The 12975-nt window shown below is 48.8% G+C and overlaps 6 protein-coding genes across 6 annotated transcripts; 3 read left to right on the top strand and 3 right to left on the bottom strand.

Annotated features, from left to right (window-relative positions):
- Nucleotides 1-81: 81 nt before the first annotated feature.
- ACLA_098130 (uncharacterized protein) lies at nucleotides 82-2685 on the bottom strand (the record flags this gene model as incomplete). The annotated part of the gene is made up of 7 exons (XM_001270296.1): nucleotides 82-237; nucleotides 303-356; nucleotides 986-1188; nucleotides 1488-1554; nucleotides 1724-1777; nucleotides 1856-1971; nucleotides 2037-2685. The coding sequence occupies 7 exons, from the start codon at nucleotides 2683-2685 to the stop codon at nucleotides 82-84; spliced, it is 1299 nt and encodes a 432-aa protein (XP_001270297.1).
- A 716-nt stretch (nucleotides 2686-3401) lies between these two features.
- Nucleotides 3402-4588, top strand: ACLA_098120 (tRNA wybutosine-synthesizing 3 family protein; the record flags this gene model as incomplete). Its single annotated transcript, XM_001270295.1, has 2 exons — nucleotides 3402-3875; nucleotides 4046-4588. The coding sequence occupies 2 exons, from the start codon at nucleotides 3402-3404 to the stop codon at nucleotides 4586-4588; spliced, it is 1017 nt and encodes a 338-aa protein (XP_001270296.1).
- A 520-nt stretch (nucleotides 4589-5108) lies between these two features.
- On the bottom strand, nucleotides 5109-7255 carry ACLA_098110 (uncharacterized protein; the record flags this gene model as incomplete). The annotated part of the gene is made up of 5 exons (XM_001270294.1): nucleotides 5109-5651; nucleotides 5729-6037; nucleotides 6114-6176; nucleotides 6248-6664; nucleotides 6740-7255. The coding sequence occupies 5 exons, from the start codon at nucleotides 7253-7255 to the stop codon at nucleotides 5109-5111; spliced, it is 1848 nt and encodes a 615-aa protein (XP_001270295.1).
- A 910-nt stretch (nucleotides 7256-8165) lies between these two features.
- Nucleotides 8166-8893, bottom strand: ACLA_098100 (actin-related protein 2/3 complex subunit 4 family protein; the record flags this gene model as incomplete). Its single annotated transcript, XM_001270293.1, has 5 exons — nucleotides 8166-8174; nucleotides 8230-8274; nucleotides 8334-8459; nucleotides 8514-8840; nucleotides 8891-8893. The coding sequence occupies 5 exons, from the start codon at nucleotides 8891-8893 to the stop codon at nucleotides 8166-8168; spliced, it is 510 nt and encodes a 169-aa protein (XP_001270294.1).
- Nucleotides 8894-9280: 387 nt separating this feature from the next.
- ACLA_098090 (ubiquitin-specific protease UBP6) lies at nucleotides 9281-11132 on the top strand (the record flags this gene model as incomplete). Its single annotated transcript, XM_001270292.1, has 3 exons — nucleotides 9281-9296; nucleotides 9366-11003; nucleotides 11071-11132. 3 exons carry the CDS (start codon nucleotides 9281-9283, stop codon nucleotides 11130-11132), a joined length of 1716 nt encoding a protein of 571 aa, XP_001270293.1.
- A 422-nt stretch (nucleotides 11133-11554) lies between these two features.
- ACLA_098080 (PaaI family thioesterase) lies at nucleotides 11555-12596 on the top strand (the record flags this gene model as incomplete). Its single annotated transcript, XM_001270291.1, has 2 exons — nucleotides 11555-11980; nucleotides 12219-12596. The coding sequence occupies 2 exons, from the start codon at nucleotides 11555-11557 to the stop codon at nucleotides 12594-12596; spliced, it is 804 nt and encodes a 267-aa protein (XP_001270292.1).
- Between the last annotated feature and the right edge of the window lie 379 nt (nucleotides 12597-12975).

Genomic DNA, 12975 nt, shown 5'->3' with positions numbered 1-12975 from the left:
CCAAGGGTGGTAAGGCCCAATGGACACAGACGCGGACAAGCGGGGAGAAAAAGCCAAATGAGGCTGCGAAAAAGGGAGCGGCTAGACAGGGCTTACAAAGGGTTCCATGACAGCAATGATGGCAGCGATCTTCTCCTGCGCATTGGAGGCCATGAGCTCTGAATCGGCGAGAGGCTTTCCAATGGTAAAGCTGCGTAGGCGCAGTAATTCGATGTTCTGGTTATCGACGTCGTAACCCTAGACAGGAACAAAGTTTGTCAGTGCATGGAGTTCTACCATAAAATTAAGACGCGGCACAAGACCCGCCAGTAGGCAGATGTTGAACCATGGTAACGCATAAGACGGCGCAGAAAATTCTTCGACACCATTGTCACCAAACCACTCCAGTGGGACAGACGATGGCATTTCCGCCCCAATTCCAAAGTACCAACTTCCAGGATTCAGCAGAACCGAAGATATTTTTGTCTTGTCCTTGGGGAATTGGGGAATTGGGGAAGTAAGGGAAGAAACCTGCCCCAGGCTCCGAGCAGTCCGAGGTTCTCAGGTACCAAGTTCTAGCCCGCGTTGGTGACCTCAAGAACACGGGAAGTCGGGGCCACCCGTGCGTGGCCGCGTTTCTTCCCATCAACAGTGTTTCAACACGACCAGACACGCAACCAGTGAATCTGGTTGACGTGCAAATCACCATTTGGCCGCTGCCTTTCTCGATCTGAAAATCCATCTTATCTTTTGATAAACATGATGGGGAATATCGACTAACAGGATTCGACCTCCGAAATGGGCCCGCCACTGGCAAGTGGAAGCACTGCGCCCGAAGGACATGAAAGTGAAACACTGGGATCTGGCACCTCATGTTGCTGGGGAGATCACGGAGTTGTCTGAATATCAATCAAACAACTCTGTGGGATATTTTGCGCCCGTGATCATGCTGCTTAATGTGTGCTGGATGACTAGGCAAAACACAAACAAACGATGCAACACATACCTTAGGCTTCGTCTTGAGTGCACTTTCCTTATTCTGACTGACAAAAGCTTGAACAGACTTCTTCTCATCATCCGGTATACCTTTCAAAATTTCGCGGCGCATATCCGGTCTTTGCAGCACCGCCTTCAGACGATGCGAGTTTCGGTCAATTTCCTCTCGAAGAAGTGCAAGCTTATCAGCCCCTGGGTTCCAAAGTCCACAACCTAGAATTCGCGCATTCTCAGTGAGTGCGATTGCAAAACAGCCGGGAAGGGTTGATAAAAATAGAAAAGAGAGAGCTTGTCGCTATGGATATGACAAGCTCGAGAGAAAACTGCACTCCTGATGGAGTTCAACAGACTACTGCAGCCACCGACGTTCTCAAGGGCTAGCTTGGGATCAAGTTCAGATAGGAATAGGACACCGTGTGACAGGTAAAAAAAGGTGCTACCAGATCATATAATCGATGCTGGATAGTGCGAGTGAACAGTGGGTGAATCTCTTAAGGGGACTACTCACCGACAAAGCAGGATCCAGGTTGAAGATGCACATAGTAGGCGGCATACGGCCCTTTCTTGCCCGTGCGAGACCTTGCATAAGACTCTTAGTTCATCATTTTGATACAGGACAAGAGATGGACTTACCAGGCAGCTGAAAAGTGTGTCTGGTTATCTCAGCCGTCAGTACACCAACGGCCGCCATACATTACCACAAAAGAGACCCGGCACATTCAAATAGTGGCATTGGAACTGCACATACCTTATAGGGAGTGGGATCCTTGCTGAACCGGATGTCTCTATGGATACGGAAAACCTAGCAAAGCAACCAAGTCAATGAATTGCTTTGTTTCACTTCGTCTAATGTTGATTCTCCGTGATGTCAAGAACTTACGAGGTCTTTTGCAGGCAGTTCAGGGATGGTGCCATCCACTTCCGAGATCTTCTCTGTGAGGCTCTCCACAAAGGTTTCCCAGTCCTTCTTCGAAGCACGATAATCCGCATCATGTGCTAGAGGGATGGTTGAGGGTCAGATATTGTATCAACGAGCGAACGCACATTCCTTGATGAAGTACCTTTGAGCCATTGTCTGTCGTTGTGTTTTGCTAGATCCTGCAAGAAAAGCATGGTGTTGGGATGCAGAGTATGATCTTGGTACGGAGTCTTTCCTGCGGCCCTTGCCTTTGGCTTCTTGATAAAGACCTCTTTTCCAGGACCTAGACCGGTGCTCACGCCCTCTCTCCATAACTCTTTGTCTTTCAGAGAATGCGCCGTCTCCTCGTCAGATGTGTCCTTTCCACCATCAATGTTTCCCTTTTTGATTCTCCCTTGTCGTTGAGGCTGTTGCCCACTCTCCCCGGTCTTTCGAGCCCTGGACTTCCTCGCTATCTCCTCATCTGTAGAAGGGTCCTCAGTTATTCCAGAGTCTGCTCCAAGGGAATGGGAGGATGTGGATTTTGCCTCTTCGTATGCCGAGCCGGATTCATCTTCTAGCTCCGATGCATGATTGGAGTCGAGTTCGGACTCTTCAGCGCCTTCGTCTTCAAAATACTTGCTCTTTTTATTTGTAGATTTCACAGGCTTGTTGGCGGTTGTGGTGTGGTACTTTTGTCTCTTTGAGTCGGTTTTCGATGCTGCAGAGATTCTGTCAGACGCGCGCTTTTTTGGTGCTGGCGCTGGAGCTGCCGCTGATGCGGGAACGGCCCGAGACGATCGACGAGGCATTGAGATTTGGGAGATGTTAAAAAAGTAAAAATATAAAATAAATCAAAAGAATAGTAGTATAAGGGATATAGTAACTTCACTCTCCTGGTGCAAGCTATTGACGAAGATATTCTCCTGATGTATACGTAGCTACGCAGGATCGAGAAAAGCCAGGCGATAGCAGGAATTTGGGGGTGAGCGATAGTCTAAACCTAGCATTTAAGAGACTGTTTGTGACTGCAATGCAGCTAGCTGACCGGACAGCCAGGCTCAAAGGCTACGCAAGCGCTAATTAGCGACTGATCGACTTCTGAAATGGTTCATGTGGACAAAGAGGGACCAGGACAAACCAGGAGGCTGGTAACTTTCTAGTTCTGGGGCAGTGGAAAAGGCGGAAAGGTTGTTAGTTAACTTATGACAAGCTCCCGCACCGCTAAATTTAGCGCGTCCTACGTCGAAGAAAGAATTTGATAGCGAAGCAAATCGGCAGCAACGTTTCAAGGAACAAGATCTCGCCTTCTTGTAGATATTGAATGCTTTCTCGTAACGCTCGTCTCATCTTAATATAGTGATCTGGTCAATCGCTCTGTACAAGAGAAAGATCCGTCAGCGTCGTGCTAGCCACATTCGGATTCTTGTTCAACAGCCAAACGCATATTGGCGTTCTTTTGCCCCGATCAAAACTGCAAAAGTACGTGGTGACCGGCAAAGAAAGAAAATCTAAAACAGTGGCACCAATGAGTGGGCTTCGGATAGGCAAGATCCCAGAGGTCTTCGAGTCTCGAAAACGGAAGATCCTCACCGAACTATCAACACCGGAGACAGAGTATACCGATCTCTCCCCAAAAGGATCGGTGGATGAGGGGATCCGAGACTTGATCCAGGAGATCAATACCCTTCCTGGATTGGTGACTACCAGCAGCTGCTCTGGACGCATCAGTGTCTTCCTGGAAGGACGGAAAAAGCAGCAGCAGCAACGGCAGTTCGCACCTTCTGGAGGCAAAGGAGCAGGAAAGTGGTTATATGTGTCACACGACCCTTTGAAGGGATATGGAACGAATGACAGCAGCAATGGCTATGATTCACACCAAGAAAATACGATGAAAAGTCTGCATGAGTTATTTGGGATGGTTCCTGGAGATGGGAAACTGCCGAAGACAAAACAGGACGGTCACGCCCCGCGCCTGGTGCGATTCCATTATGATCCCATGGTGAGTTGGCATTTCTTCTTCATTCCCGCTAGTGATACTTCTCTTCTTGGCTATGTTTCTATTTGTGCCCAACGCCATCCTTGAGGCACCTATTAAGATGGGTTGGAAGTTATTCATCAGATTGAAACGATCAATCTACAGAGTCTGTACTGATGCCGGCCCACTCACAGATTCTCCACATTATGACGGCGACACTGCAGCATTCCCATCCAGTATTGTCAGCGGCTGCAACCTCGGGTTTCCGTGAGAGTGGACTACAAAGTCTACGTTGCCTTGAAGGCGAGGACGGCCCGAGTCCGATTGTTGCTGTTCGGTCGGCCGGATTGTCGCTTGAATCTGTTATCGGGTACTGCGAAGATGCTGATGAAGAGGACGATACAAGTAGCAAAGAGCCTGTCATTCGCAGTCTTGTCTCCGAGGAATATCTCCAGATGCTAATTGACATCTCAAATGAGCGATTCATCGTGAATGGCGAGCGCAAAGAGAGGTTTCGGGCAACTCTTCTCAATTTGTATTTTACTGATCAATTGGGTACTTCGAAGGCGAAGACAAAGGCTAGACCGGAGGGTTGGGAGGATCCTGATCAACGCAGGGAAAGGAAAAGAGCGGAAGGCCTTATGAGAAAGAGGCTCCTTGCGGATCAGGAAAAGAACGCCAATAATGAGAAGGAGACACATGAGACAGGGGAGATCATTGATGTGACTAAATTATGAAAACTCCAGGCACCCCACATAAGAAACGTCATCTATTCATGATATGTCATCAAAAAAGACATCCAATCCGCCTGTGCTAACGAAGATCAATCAGCACCAGATAGCAAGAGAAAGAGAACGATGAATGCTATCTTTACTATCATGCAACTCCCAAAGGTTCTTTGTGACACTTGAAAAGACCGCAGCGCAATATCTCCATCAATCCCAGTTTCGTTGAAACGACTTGAATCTAGTACATCCTTCGTGTCGTCAAAGAATGTCAATCCTTTCAGAAGCCTTTGGTCGATAATACTACCTGAGGAACAAAAAAGGACGAACATCACTATCATGATGTGGGTACTTTTCGCAAAGGAACCAAGACTCAGGCAAAAAATACCTCCCAATGAACAGATTCGATGCATAGCGGTCTGGACGACGCTACCGTCAAAACGGCCATAGACGACTTTCACGGAGCCAATTGGCCAAAGCAGTACAAATTCTCGCACCGCAAGATGTCCCGTGAGCGTGATTTGCTGAGACTTTAAGTGTCCCTGGTAGACGGAAGGCAGGTAGGAGAGGACAAAGTGTTGCGGTGTCCAGGGAATCTACCCCGTATTCCATTGGAAGAGTGCATGAACAACGCACGCCGCCAACCATCGTCACTATTGCCAGCAAAGGGGCTGTTGGCAGTTTGGTCCCTCGCACGGCGCGAAGGTGTCGCGAATATATCGGTCCTAGTAGATGTTCTCATGTGGCTCGGGCTGACGTCGCTTCCAGAAGACACGATAGTATTGTTTTGAGATTCGCGGCTGCTAGCGGCAGAAGATTCAGGGATGAGACCGGACTTCAAATTATTCTCCTTGTAGTTTTCTATCCAACCGGTCAACACTAGGTTGTTGAGAATCTTCGTCTCATGTTCGACAGCATCTTTCCAAGTTAGACTCTTGGCTGCGTTCAAAGGCCATTCAAACCAGATACGTCCATAAGGAGACTCAAGATGGACGTTGGACACGGGAAAGTTGTTGGGCAACATGGCTTCTGCGTGGTCCTCGTGCATGCCCTTTGAAATCAATTTCACGTAGTACTAAACACGATTCGACTCAGACATTCCTTGCACAGGCAGAAATCCGCCAGGGCGGGATGCATCACGGGAGAACTTACCAGAAGCCTGTTCTCTTCGGTCTTGGGCAACTTGACAAGCGTGTCAAATGGGAACCATTTGCCCATATCTGGAAATTTCATGATCTCCGCAGTATCTTCCGAGTTGGTACAGAGTGTGTACTTTTGACGTTCGTTGAACGCGGGACAATTTAATCCAGCATAGAGAAGCTCGCGCAGCAGTCTCTGATCCAGACCAACAGTGTTAGATCGTTTGACCCGGGCCACAAGAGAGAGAATGTGGCGATTGACGAGCTCGAATAACTGGTTGCGATTATGAACTGTGTACAGCTCGGTTGCATACCATGGGAACTAGGCAAGGGAGAAACAAATCAGTCGGCCTTTCTGCAATCAGTCTCTTGTGGCACGCGGAAGGGAAGCATTCTACCTTGTAAAGTGTGCTGATTGTTGACTCGTAAGTACGCTGAGGGCACTTGGCACAAAAAGGAGACTGACTGTGGTGTCAGCACATTTGACAGATAAGAAGAATTCGCATACAAGAAGACAACACAGGATACTTACCCGATGTGGTATCTCTGCATGGCGAATAGCACCAACGATCTCTTCACTTGTGAAGAATCCCGTGAAACCAGTGGAATAGGGATCTGTGTTGGGGGTAGCAAAGGGCATGCCATCCTTCCAGAGAATACACTTAGCACGAGGAAACAAGTCCTTCAAGAGAGCCTCCTGGCAGCTGGTTTCAACGTCTACAGAACGGTTACCGAGACGAGGGGCACGACCGGTTTCATAGATCCTATTGATTCGAGTGGCTGTATCCTCTGCATCTTCGGCACTCTGGAACTCAGCATAGCAGTCCATTGTCTTCGCGGTCGAGCGCTCCATGATTATGTGAATAGCACAACCCTGCTGGGGAGTAATGAGGCGGGCGTGGCGGCCAAGGAACTGGATGATCTCCTTTCTGGTAACTGAATATGGGATCTTCTCCAAATGTTAGCCCAAACCCCAGGCAAGGTACAACCAGACGACTTGTGTTATATGGACATGATCACTTACATTCGCGATTTTGACAACGCCCCAGTTAGGTGGGACCATCTGGTGCACCTGGCTTCCGATTGGTATTTCACTGGCTAGAGCGACAGTGTCGAAGGACATGGCAAAATCAGTAGTCTGCGGGCGGGTCTCTGGATGATCCTGGGCATTAATCCTGTACAGTTGCTGCAAAGACGAGCGTGGAGGCCAACGAGAACCAGATGAGAAGCTATCGTTGTGTCTGGGCAGACCACTGAAACGAGCTGCTCCGGTAGAAAGAGCACTGTGGCCCAGCTGACTCTGTGAATTGGGTTCAATCAGTGCAGAAGACATGTCTTGCATAGAATAGACAGAAGGGTATAGGAAGGGACCCTGCTGGGCCAAATGATGAGACGAACGGGCGTCAGGGGGCGTCAGATACTGGCCCGGTATGGCTGGCGCGCCAAAGGGGATCATATTGAAGTCTTGAAGAGGTGGAGGAGTAAATGGATACGCAGGATGGTATCCAGCGAATGGGTCATCTGCATTCCTTGACTCCATGGTGTGAGAGGAGATAGAATGCAATCAGGTGTTGGGGGATGAGAAAAGGGAAGAGTCTAATTTTCCTACAGAAGAAAACCAACAGCATTAGGGAAGAGAAGTGCTATGTGAATGGGAATGCCGAGAGGAAAAGATCTGTAGTAGCTTTCCATTCACTCATCTCTCACTTCATTGCAATGCACTGTTCATTATAGATAGTGTGATTCTATGAAAATCAAACAATGAGTCCCACTGACTGACAATAAGTTCTATATCTATAGCTCAAGCCAGGTTTAGCTCTACTAAGAAGAATATATCGCATGACTGAATGTAGGATTGGATAAATTTGAAGAATCTCATCCCAACAGCAGATCTGACAGCTGTTAGGGGGGAGGCGGGGGTCTGGTTCTCAACAAAAGAGCAGGAAGTGAATGAAACTGGTGATTAAGGTGTCGGGGCATCCTCGGCATGAACAGAAGAGATGGAGCAAAGCCATACGGGTCGGTCCTGACCTAACTGCAAGATTGGCGCTAATAAAGTATCATATTAGCTACAGAAAGCATTCCAGTAGGGTTCTAGAATGTAATGAGAGGTGTCTCAAGCAAGTGACAGCGATAGATAGATACGGATTGTTGGCACAAGTACTTTAAAATTGGAATTGGATAGTCCAAGAGAGAAGCTGAGACTATACGTGATGAAGATGGCTATGGTCTTCAGAGCTGCCATGGGTAAATCAAATGGATTGTAACAGCGAGAGAGTTCATAGAGAGACTTGTTTTCGAGATGGAAATGAGGGTCCAGGGAAGGAATGAAGCATCCAATAAAGTGATCGGTTCGTTATACCAGCCTAGATCGTCTATACAAAGTTTGCTGTCGGGAGAGGGAGGCGTTGTTGCAATCAATGTCGAGTGTAAATTGGGTCATGGCACATCTAGTCGAACTATAGCCGCGTTAGTTATGTTCATAACGAAGGGTCTTTCAAGAAGGTCCCTTACTGGTGTCAAGAAGGACTCGGCAACGAAACGAGCGCGGGCATTAAGCTGTAGATCGTTAAAATATTGAAGCTCTTAGAGGAGAGATCAAGGCTAGCAGCACATACGAAGAGCTTCATCTCGGAGATCTCCTTATCTACTTCCTCCATGAACTGAATGATAAAGTCCACCAGTTTGTGCTTCAACATGGCCTCGGTATGGAAGTTGGTGATTAGGAAAGAGATATCATATCCCTAGGTTAAAATGAGCGTCCCTTCAGCCCTCAACTCCAATTATGTGATGCATACCTTCACGGGTTTCCTCCGCAAGATAAAGAAGGACTCCGCCCGTTGTGTCAAGAATCTGGTGAACTTGTGGACCAGGATATGCTCGATTTCGTCTGCCTGCTTAATTCTGATGCTCACGCGAACACTGTTTACACTGGGTTCGATCAAGACTTTCTCGTTTTCATTGCGCGAAACGGTGAGGGGGTTCAGGAGGAGTTCCGGGGAACTGGCGGCCTCGATCTCGGGGACATTGTGTCTTTCGGAGGTTTGCGAAGCGAAGTTCGAGATCGCAAGAGCGGCGGTAAGGGAAGACCGAACGCATTGAAGATATGGGCGCAATGATTGAGACTGTACACATTCAGCATCAGATCCCCGAGTAATCAATGGATGCGGCCTACCATAGCGGGAGTGCGATGTATGATGGTTCCACGTTACTCCGCACACTCAAAACTCGGGCCGTCTGTCACTTCCAACTGGAATCGATGGTATCAAGAATTGCGATCCTAGTTAGGAAACAAGGCACAGCTCTAAGCAACTGAAACAGAAACGAGATAGGTCACTGAGGCCGGGCAAGTGTATCGAGCAGTCCAGCTTCAGGAGCCAACGACGTCCCACTAGGCTGCTGGGCGGTGATGTCGTATGTGATTGTTTGCTTTGTTTGCATGCCGCCCCACGCCTTCCCCGAAGACCATCTCTGGCATTACCGTTGTTTAGACGCCACTCACTCAGCAGCTATCAAAAGAGAAGGACATCTAGAGGACCGAATCTCGTTTTCGAGCTGGGACAATATGGCAACCATACCAAGTATGAAAACCTGCTCTCTTGAACCGTCTTCTTGACTTTCTGAAGCTCCTACTGATGTCAGGTCCTTAGTTATCGTGAAGCACCAGGGCAAACGTCACGAAGTCGAACTCGACCCGGCGGCAAATGGCGAGACGCTCAAATACCAAATGTACTCCTTGACTGGAGTCGAACCCGAAAGACAGAAGATTTTGGTCAAAGGAGGCCAACTCAAGGATGAAGCGCCTTTGTCCTCTCTCAATGCGAAAGCGGGCCAGACATTTATGATGATGGGTACCCCGTCAGGCGGTCAAGCCGCTGTAGAACGACCAAAGGAGCAAGTCAAATTCCTGGAGGATATGACCGAAGCTGAAGCTGCCGGAATAGAGGGAGCTACTCCTGCTGGCTTGCAGAATCTGGGAAATACTTGCTACCTCAACTCCACCCTGCAGACCTTGAGAAGCGTCCCTGAGCTTCAGCAAGAGCTTCTAAGGTACCGACCCAGCGCAGGCTCTTCCGCAAGCTCAAGGCTCTCGGACCTCAGCAGCCTTGGCCTTGGTGGTCTCGGAGCTTCTATGGACATTGTATCCTCTTTGCGGGACTTGTTCAAACAGATGTCCGAGACTCAAGAAGGTTTCCCACCACTGCTATTCCTCAATGCCCTCAGGAGTGTCTTTCCTCAGTTTGCTCAAAAAGACAGAAACGGACACGGTTATGCTCAGCAAGACGCTGAGGAAGCTTGGTCTCAGATTGTGACTCAGCTCCGGAGCAAGCTCATGATCAAAGAGGGAGAAGCAGACTCTGCTGCAGAGGTCTCTTTCGCGGACAAGTATCTTGCTGGCAGATTCGAATCTGTCACGGAATGTGATGATCCAGCAGCTAAGGAGGCTGGAGAGCAACCAACAGAAAGCTCCGACATCTTCTACAAGCTCGATTGCCACATCGGGAAAGAAACAAATCACCTACATGATGGCATCCTGGCCGGTCTCGAAGAGAAAATTGAGAAGCGTTCTCCTACATTGGATCGTGACGCCGTCTACACCAAACGTTCTCGCATCGCCCGGCTACCAAAATACCTTACTGTGCACTTTGTTCGCTTTTTCTGGAAGCGCGAAACGCAGAAAAAGGCCAAGATTATGCGCAAAGTGACTTTCCCTGCCGAATTAGATGTGGTGGACTTTTGTACGGAGGAGTTGAAGAAGCAACTTGTCCCCATCAGGGATAAAGTACGAGACATCCGAAAGGAAGAAGTCGATGTTGAGCGTGCCCGCAAGCGTCAAAAGGCTGCTCATCAGCGGGAGGAGGAACTGAAGAGAGCTGCCGAGTCTGACGCAAGTCTGGAACCCATGCAGAAGAAGCAAGCCACCGAGGAGAAGAAAGAGGCTACCAAGGGCGGGGAGAAAGATGGAGACACAGCTATGACTGATGTCTTCAAAACTGACGCAGATTATGAGGCCGAGAAGAATGCGTCGATCCTCGTCGCAAAGAAAGAGTTGTCCGCCCTGGTTAGCCCAGAGATTGCCGCAGACACTGGGTCGAACAAGTCTGGCCTCTATGAGTTGCGCGGAGTCATCACGCACCAGGGCGCCAGCGCCGACAGCGGGCACTACACAGCTTATGTGAAGAAGCAGCCTAATAGTAAGGGTGAAGATGACGGAAAATGGTGGTGGTTTAACGACGAAAAGGTCACGGAGGTGGAGGGAGAGAAGATTGAGACTCTTGCTGGTGGTGGTAAGTTCAAGCTTCCGGATTCAATGTTCTTGTGCGAGGCATTTCTAATCGATTCTTGCAATACTAGGTGAATCACATTCTGCTTTGATTCTCCTGTACCGCGCTGTTGACTTGCCCACAGCCGAATAAGCCGTTCCCATTACCTCAGAGAGGTCGACAAGAATAATAAACTTGCCTGCATTTATGTTTAGATGATCGAAGCTCGGTACATAACGACTCATGAAGAATTCAATCAGAGCTTTTTTGCGCTCACTAGACCAATGTTGCAATACGCTTGACTAATGAGCTGTTGTAAGGTTCTTCGCTGCCTTGGTATGTGTAGCATATATCCTAGGAGAAGAGCAGTATTTGAGAAATGTGTAGCACCAATATCACACAAGTCAAAAAGCCTTCCAGTGATCGGTAGAGGTGATAGAGAGCCAATTTTGAAACCAATGTCACGTGATATAACTGGGGGTCGACCTCGGCAATTAGACTGTTTCCCCCGTCATGGCTCGTTTCCAGATAAATTGCGATAGCGATCTCCACCGCAAGATTGCAATGTGACCAAGATGTTCGGCACTCTCAGAATCTGGCAGTCTCGATTACGCTGCATCACTACCCAATTAGCACCAGTGTACCGATCGCAGCTGCAATTGTCGCGACACGCCAGCACCATTGCCTCAAACAGCGCAGCCATCAAGTCGAAATGGCCTCGGCGACTCATTTACGCAGGGATATTCGGGGGTCTTGGTGTCGCTGCCGGGAAATTGGTGGATGAGAAAATCTCTCCGCCGGCGTTGCCTGGAACAGTGGAAGATGCAGCCAAGCTGGAGGAGATCTATCGCGTGTACGAGGACGGACTTCCAATTGTGCGCGAATTACGAAAGAACCCAGACTTTGTGGAATCCAACGTCTACGAGGATATTACAGAGGAGCTTCTGGCGCGCAGGTTTACATCTGGTCCGCTTCGTGGAAGTCGAGGGTTGGCGCTGCAGGTTCGTTCCTTTTTTTTTGGTTTTTCCCCTTTGCTTTCTTTCTGAATATCCGTGTGATCGGTGTTTGAAGGGAACCGATGCAATCAGCGTGTGTCGTCGGGATGAGATTTGTCTTGGCCGGCAGATTGGGGATTCTTACCGAGCTTGCGTATTTACCGAGCTCTCGAAGTGCCGAAAACAACGTCAGATCAACCTCGGAAGTCAAGGGTATTAGGCTAATCAGATCGCTGTCTTACAGAAAGTATTCTGGAACGAGAAGGAGAAGACTGTGGTTAGCGTGGTATATCTAGGGTCAGGCCTTGAGGGATGGCCAACAGTCGTCCACGGTGGCGCTATAGCGGCAGTTCTCGACGAAAATCTGGGGCGTGCTGCGATACGCCATCTCCCAGAGCGCACTGGGGTGACAGCCAACCTCGAGATTAATTATCGTGCTCCGGTATACTCGGGGAATTTTTACACCTGTCACGCTACGGTAGACCCAGAAAAGAGCTCTGATCGCAAGGCCTATGTGACGGGGGAGGTCCGCGATCCGGTTGGCAGGATATGTGCTCAAGCCTCGGCGCTTTTCGTTGTTCCTAAAGGATTCAAGTTACGGACGGTTGGGGAACGATTTTGAGCCTAAGCAAGCTCTATGGCTGAAGGCCATCGAAACGTCTCCTGATGCTGTTGATCGGTGTGTTCAAACCACATCAGATGACGGAAATTGTCTCGGCAAAGGGAGCGCATTGCGTCCTACCACCAAGGGGAGGGGGCATTCTATGACATTATTAGTTATTAGAGAGAATGCCCTGTATTGTCTGTAAACTAGCTACCGGTCTACCTTCTAGCAGGATGTTGGCTAAAGTATGAAGCATGTATATAGCTCTGTGTATGTAGATGGATGGGACTACTTTGACCCATAGAAAAACCCGGGGAAATTCCGGGGTATCGCTCATCAGTCTAACTAGTCTAACTAGACTCTCTCTTATCCTGCCTAAAGTCACAACTACTCCATA

This window comes from Aspergillus clavatus, genomic scaffold (assembly GCF_000002715.2).
Source record: "Aspergillus clavatus NRRL 1 1099423829804 genomic scaffold, whole genome shotgun sequence".
NCBI classification, from domain to species: domain Eukaryota; kingdom Fungi; phylum Ascomycota; class Eurotiomycetes; order Eurotiales; family Aspergillaceae; genus Aspergillus; species Aspergillus clavatus.
Note: the sequence above shows the minus strand (reverse complement) of the source record. Positions and strands in the feature narration are given on the sequence as shown.